This window comes from Protopterus annectens, chromosome 16.part0 (genome assembly GCF_019279795.1).
Source record: "Protopterus annectens isolate FY-2018-M chromosome 16.part0, PAN1.0, whole genome shotgun sequence".
Taxonomy (NCBI): domain Eukaryota; kingdom Metazoa; phylum Chordata; order Ceratodontiformes; family Protopteridae; genus Protopterus; species Protopterus annectens.
In genome coordinates this window covers 383,151,036-383,173,437 of record NC_056750.1, presented here as the reverse complement: position 1 = coordinate 383,173,437, position 22,402 = coordinate 383,151,036, and the positions used below count along the sequence as shown (strand labels likewise).

Sequence of the window (22,402 nt, the reverse complement as noted above, 5' to 3'; positions counted from 1 at the left end):
TCTGACTGAATCTGATAATGTTGCACTTATTAGCATTAGGTCTGAGCCCATTATTTTGTACACCAGCTGTTGACAAGTGTAAACTCTTTTTTTAATTTCTCCAAACCTTTGAGTTTCTAATACCATGACGGGAATGGATCCCACTCCAAAGTCAAGGTACAATTAAAGTACATGAAATTAGTATTATTTCAGTCTTAGCTGTCAGCCAGAAGTGCTCTTTGCAGTACCTGCTATGTGCCCAGTAATAACTGCTGCTCTTTGTACAGAGTTACATATATTGGTAACATATCTAAATATGATTGTTGATTCATTTTTATAAGATCCATTGCTCCTACTACTATTGGAACTGTCTGGGTATCTTTCATCTACATTGCTGTCATTTCTGCCAGCAAATCCAGATATTTTATAACTTTGTTTCTCTATGTATGCAAGACATTATAGCCACTGGGTGTGGCGATTACAATGACCAATGCTACTTTTGTCTTCTTATCATGGACCACTATATCCATTTTTCTAGCATCTATCTTTTGAACTGTTGGTAGTGGATGATCCCATGTGATGCAAGCTTCATAATTTTCTATGATGCTTTGTGGCTCATGTTTCCAGTGTTTTTCAGCCAGTTCAATACCATAATGTTTGCACAATCTCCAGTGCAACAATCTTGCCACATTATTATGCCTTTCAGTATACAGTCCTTCTGCCATTAGTATGTCACAACCAGCAATGAGGTGTGCGACTGTTTCCAATTCGGTTTTATAAAACCTACATTTGTCTGTTTCTCCCAGTGGACTTTGGAAACCAACATGTATGCACCCCACTATCTTGGGTCGCCAATATTAATCTTTCATCTCTTGGTTTGAATTCACCTCTCCTTAACCATTCCTGCATTTGTTCCTGATCAACTCAACATGAGGTTCTTCCAGATGTTTTCTATACTTGCAACTATATTTATGCATTTTCCACATTTCTTGCCTTCTCATCTGATCCTTCACTTGATATTCTTTCTTTTGTTTTTTGGCACATTCAGTTGCTGCCTGATTTTTATCTACGTCTGGTTTGATCTCCATTCCTGCTGGACTCCGATACGCTTCTGCTACATTAAGCAGAGAAGTCATCTTAGATTTATTCTCCTCATGTTTTAAAACTTTCACTATGTTTGGGTCTTGTTAGGTCAGCAGATATGTGTGATTACACGATTGCAGATCTATACATGTAATCAATTTCAAGGAGGCCCATCCCTCCTTCAGAACAGGGAATATATAATCTTTGTATGCACTGATTTTTATAAATCATTTGGTGAGCATGAAGCATCCTTCTTGTTTTCCTGTCTAATCTACCCAACATGTTTTGGTGCCAATCACTCCAAAATTGTAAGTTAGGTCAGGAAGAGCAAATTGGCTTATAGCCTGAATTTTGTTCCTATATGTCAATGCTGTTTTCAGGATTAATGTCTTCTAAAGTATTCCTTACTAAGTTTTATTAGCATTTGTTCATGTTTTATTCTTGAATCGTCATCACTTCCCAAATATTTATACACTCCGTCTTGCTAAAGTTCTTGTCCCACACTGATGTTTTCCTGGTGCTGTAGTTTTCCTGCTTTACAGGTTGCTTTTCCACATTTATCAAGACCAAATGACATTCTCTTATCATCTGAAAAAGTTTTAACAGCATGCAGTTGTGCTTTCAGTTCCTCATCTGATGAGTTGTACAGTTTTAAATCGTCAACAAAGAGAAGATGAGAAGTCTTTACACTTTGGTGTTTTCTAGGAGACAAATTATAGCCATGGCCTAAGCTACGTAAACAGCGTAATGGGTTAAGGGCAAGGCAGAACAGCAGCAGTGACAGAGAGTCAGCCTGGAATATCCCCCTTTGAATTGTTATCCCTGGGATAATAATTTGTCCTTTATCATGGCTTAATTGCAAACTGGTCTGTCACTGTTTCAAGAGCACTGTAATGTAGTCGATCAGCGCAGGGAGTATATTATACATTTTTAAGCACTCTTTTATCCATGAATGTGGGATACTATCAAATGCTTTTTTATAGTCACAACATGCCATACTTAGATTCCTCCCCTTTTTAAAGTTCTCCACTATTACTTTATTTAACAACAAATGATCCTTTGTTCAATACGACTTTCTTTTATTGCCATTTTGTTTTACTTCCATAATTGAGTTTTCTTCTAAATTTCTATAAACTCTGTCGGCATCAACTCCCCTATATAGTTTATACATCGTAGGAAGGCAAGTTATTGGTCTATAACTTTTAGGGCAGCTTGCAGGTTCACTGTTAAGCAGAAGCACTGTTTTTCCTGTAGTTAGCCAGATTGGTGTCTGCTCTGGGTGCGCATACAAATAGTTCTTAACTCATGGCTAAATGTTCATGCAAAGATGTTAATACTTTTAACCAAAAGTAAGGTACTGAATATGTGCCTGGCATTTTCCAGTTAAAGGCTTTTCTTAACTTTGTTTCAGTCTCTCTGGCTGTTACTTCATCCCATTTCATATCCTGTACTTTTAAACGTCATATTCTCTCTCTTACTTCTGCTATCCATTTAGCATCTTAAATACTTTTCCAAAATGTATCTATTTCTTCTTTTTTGGCAGTCTTTCAATTCCTTTTACCTTGTTTCCCAATTCTCTATAAAACTTTTTTGAGTCATCAATAAAGTGCTTATTTTGTACTTTTCCTTTATATTTATATGCATATCTTCTAAGTTTTTTCTGCCTGTGCTGAGATTTTCAGTTTATTTGTGACAGAGAATGACAGATCCTGGTCTGTTCTAATACTGCGCATTGTTTTTATCACATCTATTTTTCTTAGTATTTTTCTTGATGTGTTCCCTCTTCTATAGTTATCTAACAGTGACACTTCTTGTCTTAATTGCTTTATAGTTTTCTCTATTCGATAATTCCATGATGGTATTCGATTTCTCCCCTTCCTTTCCCTCACTACCCCATGTTCTTGTGGTAGAACTTTATCAGTTATTAATTTAACAGCACAGTAATATATTCTGTTTACTTCTGTTATATCGCATGGATCTCTATGGACAGTCCTAATTACTGTGTTCATTTGTTTTATCAAACTCCTGATTTTTTGGGTTTTATTGAACTTCGGCAGTCTATTTCTTTCATTGAACTTAATATCTCTTGTCTATGTCTATTAAATCAAGCAATTCTTCTCTTAGCTCATTTTCTTCTAAACAAAGGGGACATTTTTTTGTTTTCCATTTCCTGCGGGCATACTATAGAAAGTTCTATAGATCTACCTGAGGCACATTCTCTTCGGTTTCATCCTGTGCTGTCATATGGGAACTCACTGGCCTATCACTCCTCAACATTGACTGCATCAGAGTTTTCACAGTTTCTGGTTCCTTCCCTTGCTGTCTAGCTTCAAGTGAACATTTATACTGGTTTCCTGTGGAAGGCTCCAAAATTTATTCATCTGACCAATTGCTTTCTGTTCCACTGGTTTCCCCTTAATTTGGATATCCATTGTTCTATCCTGTTATTGTACTTTCTGAGTTAGATTTTCTACACTGAATACTTCACTTTGCATGTACTCCATAACCTCAGTTTTTATTTCTTTAACTCCTTCATTACTAATCTCCTTTTCTACTTTTCCTCTTTGTCTTCTTATTTTTTGTATTGTAAAGTTTTCCATATCCAGATTCCTTTGCCTATATTTCTGTTCAAATATCTTTGGTGCTGCTCTTTTTGTATTGGTTAGTTTTGCTTTCTCCTTTGCATAAATATTATACCATAATAAATCTCCTTTTCTTTCTCATGCCCATATTTCTTCAGATGTCTCCAGATCTTCCTGCTTCTCTTTACTTCACAGACTCACTCCATCATGCTGTGATGTAACCTGTGTTAGACCTTCTACACCCAATCCTTCACTTTGCAGGCACTCCATAACTTCAACTTCTATTTTTTTTAACTTCTACTTTACTAATCGTCTTTTCTACATTCTATCTTTGTGATATTTTTTTATTGTGGAATTTTCCATATCCAGATGCCTTTGTCTGTATTTCTCTTTGAATATCTTTGGGGCTGCCTTCTTTATATTGTTTAATTTGGCTTTCTCCTTTGCATAAGTATTGCACTATATCAAATCTCTCTTTCTTTCTCATGTCCATATTTCTTTTTTTATATACTTTTCAAAAATCTCTAGGTTTTGTTGTTAATATTTTTATACTTCCTCAGATGCTTCTTGATCTGTATACTGTTTTTTCACAAATCTTTTGTATTAATAAATACACATTTTTAGCTGAAACTTCTGATAGTTTTGTCAGAGTGCCTGCATGTGAGAGGAGGACTCGATGATGACCTTTGGTAACCAGAAATCCTCATTTGGTATATGGATATCTGAAAAGTAGATACAGAATAGCAGAGGTCTGAGAGTCTCTAATGGCCACCTTCTTGCTCTTAGGCTGAGCACCCTACTCATACTTTGTCAACCCTGTCCTAAGTCATTTGGCTATCCACCTAACCATTAATGGGACATTTCAGATTTTATTCAGCTTGTTTAATATATTTGCATGTGATAAGGTATCATATGACTTGATGAGGTCAAGGTACACTGGAGAACACCTTGGCTGCAACCTGTGGCTTCAGTAACCCTCTCAATGAAGTTCACTAGATTCATCAGGTTAGCTCTACCTTTGAAAAAGCCAAACTGTTGGGGATTAAGCCTGATAAGATTTTTGTTTTCATAGTTAATTATGTCAGTTGTGTTATGTTCCATGGCTTTGCATATGAGACTCTTTAGGCTGATAGATGTGTAATTCCTGGAGTCAGAGGTGGAGCTATCCTTATGCAGTGACACCACAACAGTGGAGTACCATATCTGTAGGACAAAGCTGATTGCTAGACTTAGGTTAAAGAGATTAAAGAATGGGTTGCCCGTGTTTTTTAGTGCTATTTATTAGGAAATCATATAAGTTGTTTAGCTGCGTTGATGAGATTTTTTTTTTCATTTTGGAAAGAACTTACAGTACATGTTCTTTTGCGATGGATGGTTTGAGTCTATTTTGGATAAGCAGCCTAGGAATAGGTATCTCTGCAGTGAAGTTGGCACTAAATTTGTTTCCAGTTTGTTGGCCATATCCACTGGATCTGAGTAGGTAGTACATTTTGACTAAGCCCTGAGCAATGATGAATGTTTTTCATTATTTTTCTGACATGTCTAAATAATATGTTGTAGTTTTCTTTGGCTTCTGTAGCTGGTTTGTGTTCACAGGAATCCTTTGTTTTCTGCTGCCCTTTTTAGCTTAACACACTGTTTGAGGTTCTTCTTAATTCTGGAGTCTTTGTTGTGCTCTAGAGGTTAAGGAGTTTCTTGCTTTTATTATATGTTTGTTGACCACCATGCTGGTACACTTTTAAATGCCTCCATTTCTTTGGATCTAGCTGGGACTATCAAGTTAGTGCATTTGTTTAGATACAAGGAGAACTTGTCTGCATGACTCTTAGCAGTGTCAACATTTTGGGTAATTGTTTTATACTCATATTTGAAGACTGTCATAATATTATAGCAGATTTGTACATTTGCAGTCCTTGAATTCTGTGATGTATATTTCTGATGATTTGGAGATTTTGACAGAGAAGGTTCCTTGTTTTTGATCTGTTTTTGACTACTGAGGGGATACCTTAGGGATAGTGTATACAAATGGTACGCTTGTTAGGACCAGATCAAGTATATTCTCTAGTGGGTTCCTTAACCTGATCCAGGGAGTTTTTATTTATATAAACTAAGAATTTTTGTGAATATCCTACATTGGTTGTATAGGGCCCCCATTTATTATTGGGTAGTTAAAGTTACCTAGGATAACAGCATTCCTACTTATAGGGAGTTAACCACAAATATATGAATGTTATATGATTTCTTGCAGATATAGAATGGGTCCTGTAGCATACTATGATCTGAAAAATTATCCTGTTTAGTGTGGTTTATATCTGTATGAGCTCTGCTTATGAGTCTTTTTGTATCTGTCTCAGGATAACAAATATGGATACTCCGCTACAGTTTCCAACATGATTAAAGGAACTGTAACCACAAAATTCAGATGATAAAGGAGTGCACTCTGTACTCTCAAACCAGGTTTCTGTAACAACACATAAATGATGCAGTCCAAATGCAGGAGGACCTCAAGGACCGGTAGTTTTGTAGTGTTTTTTAGTGCTATTTATTAGGCAATCATATAAGTTGTTTAGCTGCGTTGATGAGATTTTTTTTCATTTTGGAAAGCACTTACAGTACATGTTCTTTTGCGATGGATGGTTTCAGTCTATTTTGGATAAGCAGCCTAGGAATAGGTGTCTCTGCAGTGAAGTTGGCACTAAATTTGTTTCCAGTTTGTTGGCCATATCCACTGGATCTGAGTAGGTAGTACATTTTAACTAAGCCCTGAGCAATGATGAATGTTTTTCATTATTTTCCTGACGTGTCTAAATAATATGTTGTAGTTTTCTTTGGCTTCTGTAGCTGGTTTGTGTTCACATGAATCCTTTGTTTTCTGCTGCCCTTTTTAGCTTAACACACTGTTTGAGGTTCTTCTTAATTATGGAGACTTTGTTGTGCTCTAGAGGTTAAGGAGTTTCTTGCTTTTATTATATGTTTGTTGACCACCATGCTGGTACACTTTTAAATGCCTCCATTTCTTTGGATCTAGCTGGGACTATCAAGTTAATGCATTTGTTCAGATACAAGGAGAACTTGTCTGCATGACTCTTAGCAGTGTCAACATTTTGGGTAATTCTTTTATACTCATATTTGAAGACTGTCATAATATTATAGCAGATTTGTACATTTGCACTCCTTGAATTCTGTGATGTTTATTTCTGATGATTTGGAGATTTTGACAGAGAAGGTTCCTTGTTTTTGATCTGTTTTTGACTACTGAGTGGATACCTTAGGGATAGTATATACAAATGATACACTTGTTAGGACCAGATCAAGTATATTCTCTAGTGGGTTCCTTAACCTGATCCAGGGAGTTTTTATTTATATAAACTAAGAATTTTTGTGAATATCCTACATTGGTTGTATAGGGCCCCCATTTATTATTGGGTAGTTAAAGTTACCTAGGATAATAGCATTCCTACTTATAGGGAGTTAACCAAAAATATATGAATGTTATATGATTTCTTGCAGATATAGAATGGGTCCTATAGCATACTATGATCTGAAAAATTATCCTGTTTAGTGTGGTTTATATCTGTATGAGCTCTGCTTATGAGTCTTTTTGTATCTGTCTCAGGATAACAAATATGGATACTCCGCTACAGTTTCCAACATGATTAAAGGAACTGTAACTACAAAATTCAGATGATAAAGGAGTGCACTCTGTACTCTCAAACCAGGTTTCTGTAACAACACATAAATGATGCTGTCCAAATGCAGAAGGACCTCAAGGACAAGTAGTTTTGTAGCACTAAGCAAAGCCCACTTGATGTGGTCAAGCGGTTTGTTTTTTTATTTGCTTTAGAAGTTAGGTTAGAAGGTCCATTAGCTCGAATCTGCCTAAAAAGGCAAAAAAGACTGTAGCTCATTTTTTACCATGGAATCTTGATAACTGGATTGTAGATGTCTCATCCTATAGTCATTTTCAGTGATTATTTTTTTTTGTTGATAGTTTAACAAAAACTCTGGTGGATTGAAGAAAAATATAAAGTTCTTCAGTCGTCTATTCATACTGAATCTCTCAGTATAGTCTTCCAACTGAAACTTTTTGTATATTTTTCTGTTAGTTTTGGTTTATATGTAGAGCAGAAAACTGAATGTATTAGCTGGTCACCATCTTGTCATACCTCCTTCATAATATTCTCATGTATTCATGAGTCAAAGTTATTTTTACTTTAAGATAGCTTGTTTTAAATATTTTGCATATGCCTGCAGTAAACAGAATGCCACTTAAAAACATAGCTGTTGAGAAGTAAATGCTGCAATCTCAAGGTTTATCAACATAGAGGATTATAAAAACAACAAATCGCCTCACAGATGTCACAGTGAATAGTTTTAATCCTGTTTTAGTGCTTTTGTTACAAAAACTACAGTGACCTCTTCGGGAACAGAAAACAACTGTCTGGATGCATTTAAAAAGGCAAAAAGGTGCCAGAACGAGAAAACCCTAAAGTGACAGTGCTTAGAAAAACTGTGTACACACAACACTGCAAACCAAACTCAGAAATAATTTAAGTTAAAAAGATAGTGTCAAACACCTAGTAAAAAGAAATAATTAACAATTTAAGAATAAAATCATAAAAGCAGTATAAATAAAAAAAAATCTATATGGTCAAATAGATACATAATCAAATACTAGCAGCTTTAACTTTAAGTGCAGCTTTAATGGAAATAAAGTCATTTATTCCAGGGTAGACCCCTGCATTCAGTTCACACTGTTCTAAACAGTGCTCTCAGTCACCCCCTAATAGGCAATGGGACTTTCTCCAAGACTGTGAAACAAATTTCTTAAAGTCTTTACATTTAATAGAGTGTTTATATAGAGCATTTACGTTGTGTTCCTTTTAATCGCATAAGCATGCTGGTAATTTTTTTTTCTCATTGCTCCAATAGTCTTGTCAATATAAAACAATGGGCAGGAAGAAAAAAAAGCAGTATAAACAACTCCAACTGATAACAATTTTGGATAACCTGCCACAGAATAATATGTACCATGTAAAATAGCCCTACATTGCGTACAGGTGCTACAGCACTTTATTCCAATGTCAATGCAGTCTCTGTTACTTTCAAATAAAAGTTTTAAATTCTGTTCTTTTAGATAAACTTTGATTGCTCACCTAGCTCGTTTGTTATGCCAAAGGTTCCAAAAAACATGTTCCAATGGCTATTGATTGCCTGTTTTAAAGAAAAAAAGAACCTGTTGTATTCGACCACAAAGGCTTGGAACATATCTTCATGACTATCAGCAGGCTCCATAGAATGAAATAAGTGAGGGTGTCATATTAAGGCCCGATATCTAATCCTTCTGTGTTCCAAAACCCAGTTGTATAAATCATCCAACATCTCAGATGGGTGGCTACAATCCCTAAAAAGTTATTTCATATAGTTCTCTTTCTACATACCAAAACAGGCAGATATAAGAACATTTTTTTTTTTCCACAGGCCATCAAATTATAAACGGTTAGCTCACCTTATTAGGCTGGGGTATTCTTTTTCTCAAGCCTCTGAGTATTGTTAATACTTGGTTCTTCACAAGCTGAAAAAGCAATAAAACTACAAACTGAAGTAAAAGCCACAAAACTTCAACAGCTTACAAACCCTGGTCTGTTCAGAACAAGATGTAAATCCCCAGAAAATGCTGTGTAATAGGTAGGAACATATTAATGAATGTATCTCCATTTCCAGCCTGTTAAAATTAAAGACTTTAAGAAGATAAAGCAAGTTTCCCTTTAAGGGGAGTTCTGGCTCAATTTTGACATTTTGATTGGCTGCTAAGGAGTGAACTCTTAGATAAATTCTTAGCCCTACTTCCTTAGATTTGTCTGATGATGTTTTATGGTAAAACAAAACAAAAGCACGTATCTTATTTTAAGTAATATTTATTATTTAAAATTATTTTAAATATTTTTTATTAAAGAGTTTTTTTAATGGTCTACCTATTGCACAGCATTTTCTGGAAATTTGCATCTTGTTATTCTGAACATAGCGAGGTTTGTAAACTGTTGAACTTTTGTGGCCTTTACTTCAGTTAATTCTTGTTTCTTTCAGAGTTTCAGTATTTCTTGCAGTGAACTGTTCTTTGTACGTTGTATGTATACGGATATGTATATTTAAATTTTTTTCTGGCTTGTTCTTAATAGTTGTATGTATTGTCATTTATGGAGAGTCATTGAAACCAGAGTCAAATTCCTTGTATGCACGCACACTTGGCCAATAAATGTGATTCTGATTTGGATTCTTGTTGCTCACTGACATCCTCAGGAGGTCTAAAGGCAAACAGCAGCTACAATGTATCTCTGAAAGTTCAGATTTGTCATAGATTTAATAGCATGCTTTCAACTTACCTCCACAGGATCTCACATAGTAGTGGTTCATAGAAAACAGGGTAACAAAATTATACATCATTCATAACCCTACCTCTAACAAGCATGTGCAGTTAGATGGTAAGATCACTACCAGTCATCAATGTACTCAGTCCCTCAAAACTGTAAAAAACATTTCTCAGCAATATTGGCTTCAGTGATACATACCACAAGCCATCTATTGTTTAGGCTGATTTAAAACTCGAAACTAATAAGTTAACAAACAGCCATTGTCAACCTGTTTCTACCTCTTTTCTTTGTTTTAAGACACAAACCACTGTACTCCACTTTCTTCAGGCTGATCACTGAATATAATGCCCCATTTGGTATGTACCTGTCCAAACACTTGTGACAACAGGAGCAACCACAATGCTTTCTCAGTAAAAGAATTAAAGGTCTGAATCACAAAACTATGTAGACCATCTCAAAACCTTGCCCTTCTTGGTAGTATGAAGACTACAAAGAAGCAACCTCTGTCTCGCATGTAGATCCTCAGCAGTCACTATCCTGTCAGAACTATTGCACATTCACAAGTCCAATGGTAGCATGAAAACCACTCAATGATTCTTAAGATCCTCACAGATCAATAGCCTGGTGAGTGCATATGAACCTATTAAGCAATATTTGATGAGTTTGTTTTCAAATATATGCCTTAGGCCCATAGAGAAATGATAAGGTTATTAAGAGGTGCCTCCCTGAATTTGTACAGGGGGGTGGTAAATCACAACAAAAAAAAAAACTGAAATACCCTGAACCAGCTGTGTATGTTTTAGTCAGGCATAGTTCTGACTAACAAAGAAATAATATTTAAAACTTTAATTTATCTAAATATTCTGTTCTATTTTATATTCATATAAAACATTTTTTCACTGAAAATCTCTGGGTTATATATCATGCTGATCTTTTAAAGAATACATCCTATATTCAGAAAGACTTACTGTGAGGAAAAAAACTTAACTGCTTACGTATCAGAATCACAGTAAGTCTGATTGACTCAAACAATACCTTCCTGCTGCTGCTTTCTGCTGGCAGTGGCCCTAGTCTTGTCTAAGGCAAAAAACAGCCTCTATATGACTAGACAGCATCCCAGGCTGTCTTCTAAACAAATATAACATGAACTAGCATCAACATTAAGTACCCTATTCAATCACAGCCTAACCACAGACTTTGTAATGCAGAATGGAGAGCAGCAACAGTTTTCTCCTCCACAAAGGTGGCTTAACAACAGACCCAGGAAATTATAGACTCATTATTCTGACCAGCCTTATCTGTAAAGCCATGGAATGTACTATCATGGACCTCCAAACCCTAGATCTAACCCAATTTAGCTTTGTCAAGGGCAGATTCTGCCTGTTAAATCTAGTGGATTTCTTTGAAAATGTGACCAGGGCTATTGGCGAGGACAAATCTGTGCACACAGCATACCTTGACTTGACAAAGGCCTTTGACATAATCCCACACTCAGGCATTACTGATAAACTTAGCAAACTGAATGTAAACCCCTTTGTTGTGAGATGGGTTGCCAACTGGTTCACAAACCGGTCACACATTATCAAAGTGGGTGACTCCACATCAACCAGCAGACCTGTCACTAGCGGGGTACCACAAGGGTCAGTGCTGGGCACCCTCAGACATTTAGGCCAAAGCTAAGGGGCTGTGGCTGACCCAACTTTGTGGATGACTGCAAACTGGGTGCAATTATTGAATCCCCAAATGATGTCCGTATACTTCAGAAGAGTCTTATGCAGACCAATGACTGGTGTCTTAGTCACAGTCTTAAACTGAATGCAAAGAAATGCATCATCATTCCATTCAGTAAAAACAATGTCTCTTTACACTATCAAATTAACAACAATACCATATGTACCTATGAAGTGGTAAGAGATCTGGGATCACAAATAGACTGCAACCTTAACTTTGACCACCACTTGTCTGCTGTAATAAGGAAAGCTTTCTACGTAGCACAATTGATTAGCAAAGATATTGCCTCTAGAGTAATAGAGGTTAGAACCCAGCTATACTCACCACTAATCAGGCCCATAATTGAGTATAATGCCACTTTCGGCATGTACTGAACAAAGCACCTGCAGCAATTGGAGACACCTCAAAAGTTTCTAACTAAGAAGATCAAGAAAGTCCAGCATGTGCCTTACACAGACCAGCTAAAGTCCCTGTCACTATACTCAGTATCTTATAAACTTAGGGAGACGTATGCCTGGCTTACAGAGCAATCTCTGACCCAAACTTAATGAATTTGCTGCACATTCATAAATCAAATGGGACTAGAGCTACCCATTCCATGATCCTAAAGGCTTGTGACTTGAATGGAACTTGCTGGAGGGACAGATTTGTTACCCAGTGACTGCCGTGTCTTTGGAATAGGCTGCCAATTCATGTGAAGCAGAGCACCTCTAGGACACTGCTCAAAAGGAACATGAACGAGTGGATGGGGCACCATAAATTCTTACTGGGGATAATGCCCACAACCCTCCAGAACATGGGTAGCCATTACTAAATACAATCCTGGGTACTGACTAGAGTATCTATGGTATTACATTGGGATGAAACGACTAGGCTCCAGGTCAGTAGCTAGTAACCTCCTATGATCCTAGTGAGGAAAGGAGTCTTGCTGGCAAATCTTCATGCAAATGTGGCAGTCCTGGGGAGAAGCTATTGCAAACTAACCACATGGTCTCCTTCATAAGTGGTTCTAATGAGTAATTCTACTCAGCTGTTTTTTTTCGTTAGGAGGAGAACGTTATCATCTTTTAATGGCAATGACACATTCATCGCTGTGAGAAAGATTGTTTTTTGTACCATGACTACAGGGCAGTAGGTGTTGGGGGGGGGGGGTTGACAGCATGTTTGATTAGAGACAGGTTAATTACATGCTGATTAAATATTCAGCTAGAGCTTTACCTTATCCCTGAATTAGAATTCTTGCCTTCAACCTCACAACCAACCCACATTAGTCAATTTACACTAGTGGAAAAACTCTCTCTGAATATTAGGGACAGTTAGGTGATAAAAATTAGACCACCTAACACATCCTGTCTGTCGTACTCCACTGCATATTGTTTAAGACGTATTAAAAACAGAAATTCCAAAGTGAATACTTGGACTCAGTTTACAGTATTCCTTAGCAGTTTTGTAGGACACTAATTACTTAATTTTTACTCTATACATCTACATCTAAGTGTTAATAATTACTTGTAAATATCAACCTTCTTTTTTGACTGCTGTATTATATCACATTGCAATAGTAATTATGATCACTTACGTTTTCTTTCTACCTCTGTTGCAAAGTCAGAAGCACGCTTTGGTCTCAAAATCTCAGTACATGGTTTTTTATCTGTCACAAAGAAGAAACAATAATGTGATTACTACTGTGTTACATTTAAATTTGAGCTGCATATGCATCTCTTCATGGTATAATATAGATTTGACTCTTCATAAATGCCACACCACTGTTTCGTATTTAGGTAATAAACTATTTGTACAGAATGATCAGCATTTTACAAGACAGAATGCAGGCCTTGTATAAAGCTGTAGACACACTTCCTTTCTGTTCCACATAAGCAGTATTTAAACCCCATACGCATAGGTGAGGTGTAGTTAAAGAGACTCATCTGATCTGCAATAGGACAAAACATATAGTTTAAGCAAGTCCCCCAGCCCTTCCACCTCTATATACTTGGGATTACTGCCAACTGGAACAGGAAAACAAAACAGACTGATCTACATAATCAGTATGTAAGTTATAAATTCCCAACAGAGCTAGCATGGATCATGTTACAGACTCTATGAATGAAATGTGTGTACTGTACCTAGCATTCATAACATGCAAGTATAATTTTTAGGTCAAGGCTATACGAAATTCAGGTTGCACTTACAATCTGATTTTTTGAGCATTCTCAGTGTAGAATCTGGCAGTTTTTATTCCCAGATTGCATTATTTTCTCCAGCCACTCCATCAGATCTTTGTTAATCATCATGAACAGCCTTACACGTGCTTAAGGATGATGCATAAAAGTGCAATGAATGGCTGAACGGCAAGGTACCTGTCTTACGTCTAATGGTTTTCCTTGAATAGGAACAGTCTGCAAGGCATTATAAAGGAAGTTACCAAGCCATGATGCATAATGCATTAGTTGAGAAAAATTAACCTTTATCTTTGCTCTTGTAGTTGTAGGACGTGTGTGTGTCTAAATGTATACGTAGATATATATATATATATATATATATATATATATATATATATATATACATATATATATATATATATATATACATAATATATATATATATATATATAGATATATAGATAGATATATACATATATATATATATATATATATATATATATATATATATATATATATATATATATATATATATATATATATATATATATATATATATACATTTTATATATATATATATATATATATATATATATATATATATAAACTATACAATCACCAACAGAGAATCAGAGCTGCATTCCAACAGTGCATAGACCCAAAATTTGAAACCTCCATCAAAAATGATCTGGCATTCCATCATATTAGTTTAAAAGTCATCCAATTTATTGTAAAAGCATACAAATGGTACACAACATAATCCCACAGTTACTCAATCAAGCCCACTTGCAGACATTTTTCACTGTTTGTGTCATCAGCACAGTTGTTTTGCAGAGTGTAAATGTGTACAGGGGCAATTATATCCAACCTGCCTGAGGTCAGTGTGATCCAGAAAACTGGAGTACCCAGGAAAACCACCTGCAATGCACCTCCACAGATCCATCTAGTCCTATCAGAATGTCTTACACTAAACTGGTCTGCTCCAGCTGCACTGACTGCAGGTGAAAAAGCTGAATGTTTGTTTCAATAGACTGAGAAAAAGTGATTATGTTTAACATCATATTTGATGGAAGCTTATATATGTTGGCACAGAGGGTAGTATTGTCACCTCATAGTAAAAGGTTCTCTGGTTCGATTCTTGACTGTGGTGCTTTCTGTGTGGAGTCCGCATGTTCTCCCTGAGTTTGCTTGGGTTTTTCTTGGCTGCTCCAGTAATCCCCATCATTCCAAAGATATGCAGTAGGTGGACTGGGCAGTCTTATTTGGCCATAGGTTTAAATTTGTGTGTAGATGGATGCGTGTGTATAGGTGTGTGTGATTGTGAATGTATGCGTGTGGCAGGGCTACCAGCCCGCAGTATGAATACTGTGGCTCTTGATGTTATACCCTGAGTCCATGTGCAAAAATGGAAAAATAGGTTTATGGATCGATTAATGGACATATAAATATTCATACATATATACACACATGCACATATTTAGGATGGTTAACTTCTGATTATAAAATAGCACATTTATTTTGTAATTCGGAGAAATTTCTTGCATGTCAAACTGCACAGGTGTGTTCTGAGAGGTCTCATGCACCTGTCCCATAAAAAGTTACCTTACACTCAGACAGTGAGTAACCATTTATGATCTATCTTTGCATCCATTTTCTAGACTTGCTTATGAAGTTCCGGATCACAGAAGCAAGACTGTGTTTTAGCAGGAAAAGGGTACAAGACAGGAACCAGCCTATGTGGAATGTCAAAACATAAGAGGATACACTCATACAGCCATACTGCTACACCAATCTAAGAATGGTTTAGCATTGCCATTCAACTTGCCTGCATGTCTTGATGATAGGAAGGGAAAAAAAAAGCATGAAAGCCACACATAGTGTGACCCCAATGAGAATTAAAGTGGGAGTCCAGATGTTGTGATACAGTCCTGTTAACCACTGGGCCACACATTTAATAATAGGTACAAGTAACAAAAAAAAAGCTATGCCAGTGTTATACAGGGATAATGCCATGACTATGACCGAGGTAACCTAAGTTTAGATATTGGTTTGAGCACATGGTGGCACAGCCTGGAAGCTTGGGTTTTGTCTGTATTGTGAGGAGGGTATAGTATGCAGCCAGCCAATGCTCCAGCTTCTGGATTAATTACTGCCAGATGGCAGGGGTGATGGTAAAAGGGTGAAAGCCAGTGTGGGAACAATGCAATGACGGTAACTGTTAATGGCCATGTGATGGAGGTGTTCACAAACTGATAGAGAAACATAGGTGGTCTATAAGGTGATGCAGATACCCACATTACCACCCATGAGAAGGAGTTAGGACTTGCATACAAAAATAATGTCACATTGCCAGGATACAGATGAGAGCACCAACATACCTAATGTTTGCCTGGATAATGGCCCCTCTGGACTGCTCACACCATAGGGAGTGTGAGAAGAACTCCTCACCCATAGGGAGCAAATGAGCTTCAGTCTGATTGGAGAGGCCTGATGATCAGCAGGCAGAGGGAGGAAAATGCACATAGAAAAAAATAGCAACAAAAGATACTGAGTTTGTGCAAAAAAGAGTAAGTGAAAATTGTGCACCTTTTATTTGCTTTTCAGATAAAAATAAACTAAACATTAGTACTAATGATATTATCCAAGTCAGTTATAAAATTACTTGAATCTTAGCATAAATATAAGCTGGTACCTAATTTCAAGTGGTCAAATATTGCCATAAACTGATATAGAGACTGTGTAGATTAACTAATGACTTGTGTTCTCTATATGCACTTTTTTTTCCATTTAGTAGCTCAAGCAACAACATTAACAGCACATCATTTATTTATATAAAAATTATCATGCAGACTGAGTCTCGCTGCCCCAGGTTTCCACAAAGCATAAACCACACCCCTGCCTGAATCTGCTGAAGTGATAACAGCATTCAAAGTAGCCTTAACCATATGCAGGGGTTTCAGTCTATTATTCTTAGTCACCCCTTCTGCTGGTAAAGTGTCTGTCCTGTCATTGCAACTGCATTCTTGGAAAAAAGAGTACAAATAGTCCATTAGTAATGATTGCTCCTTGTGGCAGTGATGTGAGACTCCTTCCAAATCTAACAGAGAATGGAGCTTACTTAATGCCATGTTCTACCTGATGAACATCAGAGCCCTATGACCAACTTCAACCAACTTAATGTCTGAGTGTCATTGCCCCTTCCACTAGCCAAGCTCACAATCAGCAGACAGCATCTCCCTCTACACACACACACACACACACACACACACACACTTGCGTATAGTCTGTCATGGTTCTGCAAATTTTTTTTCTTTTTGGTTTACTGTTTGCTTCACAGAAACAACATTCAGACAGCTGCTTCAGTGTTCGTAATATCCAAAACAGTCCAACACCACTCTCCTACCATTCTCAATAAAATCTCTTTCATTACCATTGTCAGAAGATATCAGTTAATTCATCGTGACTTAGTTCATAATGTAGTTTTGTTTATCTGCAGTGATTTTTAAAAAAAAAAATCATATTAAATATATTCTTTTAATTTCTCCAAATCTTTTGGGTTTCTATTATCATGATGGGAATGGTACCCATTCCTAAGTCACGGTATAATTAAAGTTTATGAAATTAGTATTGTTTCACTCTTTGGTGTCAGCCAGAAGTGCTCTATACAGCACCTGCAATGTGCCCAGTAATGACTCCTTCTGCAATTCATATGGAGTTACATGTATTGGTAACATATCTAAATACGATTTTAAATTCTTTTTTCTAAGACCTTTTGCTTCTACTACTATTGGAACTGTCTGGGTATCTTTCTTCCACATTGCTCTCATTTCTGCCTGCAAATCCTGATATATTATGACTCTGTGTGTCTCTCTGTATGCAAGACACTGTAGTCACTGGTTGTGACAATTTCCATGATCAATGCTACTTTTGTCGTCTTTTCATGGACCACTATATCCGATTTTCTAGCATCTGTCTTTCGAACTGTTGGTAATGGGTGATCCCATGTGATTTAGACTTCACCACTTTCTATGATGCTTCCTCTCTCATGTTTCCAGTGTTTTTCAGCCACTTCAATACAATAATGTTTGTACAATCCCCAGTGCAATAGTCTTGCCACATTATTATGCCTTTCAATATACAGTCCTTCTGCCATTTGTATGTCACAACCAGCAACGAAGTGTGCAACTGTTTCCAATTCTGTTTTACAAATCTACATTTGTCTGTTTCTTCTACATGTTCAATGGACTTTGTAAACCAGCGTATATGTAGCCCACTATCTTGGGCTGCCAATATTAACCTTTTATCTCTTGGTTTGAATTTGCCTCTCCTTAACCATTCCTGCATTTGAACCTAATCAGCATGAGGTTATTCCATAAGTTTACTATACTTGCAACTATATTTATGCATTTTCCACATTTCTTGCCTTCTCATCGGGTCTTTCACCTTAAATTCTTTCTTTTGTTTTTGGCACATTCAGTTGCTGCCTGATTTTTATCTATTTTTGGTTTGATTTCCATTCCACTATGCTTCTGCTAGACTAAGCAGAGAAGTCATCTTAGATTTATCCTCCTCATGTTTCAAAACTTTCATTACATTTGGGTCTTGTAAAGTCAGCAGATATGTGTGCAGTCCCACGACTCCAGTTCTACACATGTAATTAATTTCAAGGAGGCCGAGCCCTCCTTCACAACGGGAAATATATAATCTTGGTATGCACTGATTTTTATAAATTGTTTGTTGAACATGAAGCATCCTTCTTGTTTTCCTGTCTAATCTATCCAACACATTTTGGAGCCAGTCAATCACTCAAAAACTGTAAGTTAGGACAGGAAGAGCAAATTGGTTTATAGCTTGAATTTTGTTCCTAGATGTCAACCATGTTTTCAGGATTAATTTACATCTTCTAAAGTAGTCCTTACTAAGTTTTATTTGCATTTGTTCATGTTTTAATGTTGATCCTTCATCAATTCCCAAATATTTATACACTGCCTCTTGCTCAGTTCTTTTATATTACATTCTTGTCCCGAACTGATATGTTCTTGGTACTGCAGTTTAGGTTGCTTTTGCACATTTGTTAAGACCAAATGACATTCTTACATCATCTGAAAAAGTTTTGACAACTTGTGGTTGTGTTTTTGTTTCCTTATCTGATGAGCTATGCAGTTTTAAATCATCGACAAAGAGATGATGAGAAGTCTTTACACTTTGTTGTTTTTAGGAGCCAAGTTATAGCCATGGCCTAACCTGTTAAGTAGACAGCTTAATGTGTTAAAGGCTAGGCAGACTAGCAGCGGTGACAGAGAGCCACCCTGGAATAGTCCCCTTTGAATTTTTATCTCTGGGATAATAATTTGTCCTTTATCATGGCTTAACTGCAAAGTGGTCTGCCACTGTTTCATGGTCACTGTAATGTGGTCGATCAGTGTAGGGTGTATCTTATAAATTTTTAAGCATTTATCCATGAATGTGGGATACTATCAAATGCTTTTTTGTAGTCAATCCATGCCATACTTATATTCTTCCCCTTTTTTACAGTTCTCCACTATGAATTTATTAAACAACAGATGATGCTTTGTTCCATACATCTTTCTTTTATTGCCTTTTTGTTTTATTGCCATAATTGAGTTTTCTTCTAAACGACTATAAACTCTGTCAGCATCAATTCCAGTGCATAGTTTATACATTGTCTGAAGGCATGTTATTGGTCTATAATTTTTAGGGTAGCTTGTAGGTTCACTCTAAGTAGGAGCATTGTTTTTCCTGTTCTTAGCCAGGTTGGTGTCTGTTTGGGATGCACACATAAATAGTTCTTACTCATGGCTAAATCTTCATGCAAAGATGTTAATTCTTTTAGCCAGAAATTAGGCACTACAGCTGGGCCTGGGGTTTTCCAGTTAGAGGCTTTTCTTAACTTTGTTTCAATCTCTCTGGCCGTTACTTCATTCCATTTCATATCCTGTACCTTTAACACAGTGACCATGAAACAGTGGCAGACCACTTTGCAGTTAAAGCCATGATAAAGGACACATTATTATCCCAGAGATAAAAATTCAAAGGGGGATATTCCAAGGTGACTCTTTGTCACTGCTGCTATTCTGTCTTGCCCTTAATCCATTAAGCTGTCTATTCTTTCTTTTACTTCTTCTATCCATTTAGCATCTTTGTTAGGTTCCACAGGATCATCATAAATACTTCTCCAAAATATATCGATTTCTTGTTTTTTTGGTGGTCTTTCAATTCCTTTTACCTTGTTTCCCAAATCTCTATAAAACTTTTTTGAGTCATCAATAAATTGCTTATTTTGTACTTTTTCTTTATATTTATTTGCATATCTTCTAAGTTTTTCCAACTGTGCTGAGATTTTTAGTTTGTTATTTGCGATAGTGCATGATAGATCCGAATCTGTTCTAATACTACACATTGCTTTTATCATGTCTATCTTTCTACAAAAAATCCCCAACAAACGAAGAAACCAGCCACTTGTAAACTTAACTCTCGGATTTATTCAAAACACAAAATACAGCGTTTTCGCGTCCTGTATCAGGAAGCTTCATCAGAGATATGGAATAGCGCGAGACAGCGCTTTAAATGACAAATACCGCCTGTGTTTACAAATAGTATCATTTACATCAGATATAACTCAAACAAATCAAAATAAAATGTTAAAATAAATTAATACAAGGTATGTATGTTAACACATCCACTGTTGATGGAAAACGTGAGCACCCAGGAAACACTAATAAAATAAGTACAGTTACCATATAAGGCTAACAGTATATTTTGTTAAAAAACAACTATAAAATATCTCTCTACAAAGAAGATAAACAACTAAGCAATCGCCTAAAAGTTGGTGAAATATATTAATAAGCAAAAAACAATTCGCTAATATAATACCTAGAGAAAAACAAATTCAAAGAGTTTTTCTATCTTTGACAATAAACATTCTATGAGCACGTAAAGTGCATGTAGCTAATGCTCATATGGGAAATACAGCAACAAAGTCGTGTTGGAACAATAATCAAAAGTAATCAAAAAAGTTGACACAGGGTGTCACCTCATATGCGATTTAAGTTTCAAAAAGGGTGTAATGTTGCAACTTTCATTTAAACCTGGGGTACAAAAAGCATTCATTTTGAGTTGCCATAAAAGCTCACGTACCTCCAGGTTCAAAGAAAGTGGTCCACCTCTATAAGATTCAGATAGGTGGTCAACACCCATAAATCGGAACGAATGGCCAGGAAATAAACCAATATGTTTGGCCAAAGCGTTCTCATTGTTTCCAGTTCTAATAGCGTAAATGTGCTGGTATATTCTGTCCCTGAACCTTCTATCGGTTTCGGGATCCCCAAGGTTCATAAAAACCTTGGGGATCCTCCAATGAGAGCTCTGATCGATGGGCGGGCCTCAGTGACTTACCCCTGTTCTAAGTATATTGATTCACTGCTTAGAAAATATGTCGAACAAGTGCCAACAATTTGCAAAGACTCGTGGTCTTTTCTCACTAACATCAACAATTTTGGGGAAGTTCAAGGGAACAACTTCTTAACAATAGATGTTGTAGATTTATATACATCTATACCCCACTTAGAGGCCTGTGAGTGGATCGAGCTTCTCCTTATAGAGCTCGGTGCCTCTTCTCTTGAGATTGATAACATCACAGAAATTCTTGACATAATTTTGACATCAAACTTTTTCATTTTTGAAAATGAAGTGTATATCCAAAAGCTAATTTAGTTATGGCATTTTGGGAGAGGAAGTATGTGCTTAGTAATGTGGAGTGGAGTAACAAAATTTCTTATTACACCCGCTTCCTGGACGATATTTTCTTACTGTTTAAAGGGAATTCCAGTGAAGCAGATAACTTTGTAGCCTTCCTAAATAGTACAACTCCCTTCCTGAAGTTCACTTATAACTTCAACACGGAAGTTATTAATTACCTGGATGTTAAATTGTCAAAAAATAGTCACAACAATCTGCTTAATTCTGTCATTTATAGAAAAGACACTTACATCAATTCATTTCTCCATTTCTCTAGCTCACACCCAATGAGACAAAAAAGAGCTATTGTCAAGGGACAGCTTGTAAGAGCTGTCCGTATGTGTAGTGAGCTAGAAGACTTTCTTAGTGAATGTGAGTATTTGAGAGATTTATTTTCAAATAGAGGCTATCCAAATGCCTTGATAGATGACTTGATAGGTGAAGTTAGCCATAAAAGATCTAGAGGGTTTTACAAACCTTTATTGTCGTCCTTTCAACTTTCTTTGGATGATATGCCACCTACTGAAAATGTAGAAATCAGTCTGGACAGCATAGTAGTTGAGCCTACTAATGTGGTGCTGTGTAGTTTTATCACAACATTTAATGTTGACTCTGGACAGATATGTGACATCCTTTACAAGAATTGGGCTGTTATCACCAACAACAGTTCCTTACTCGAAAAACTTGGGGAAAAACCACACATCGTCTTTAGGCGTGGACAAAATATTAAAGACCT

General features: G+C 36.4%; 1 protein-coding gene across 1 annotated transcript in view; it reads right to left on the bottom strand.

Moving 5' to 3' along the window:
- Positions 1-22,402, bottom strand: part of C5 (complement C5) — a 1,726,304-nt gene that overhangs the window by 1,124,989 nt on the left and 578,913 nt on the right. Inside the window, exon 16 of the mRNA XM_044057986.1 lies at positions 13,326-13,397. Coding sequence (XP_043913921.1) covers positions 13,326-13,397 — 72 coding nt within the window. The remainder of the gene's footprint in view (positions 1-13,325; positions 13,398-22,402) is intronic.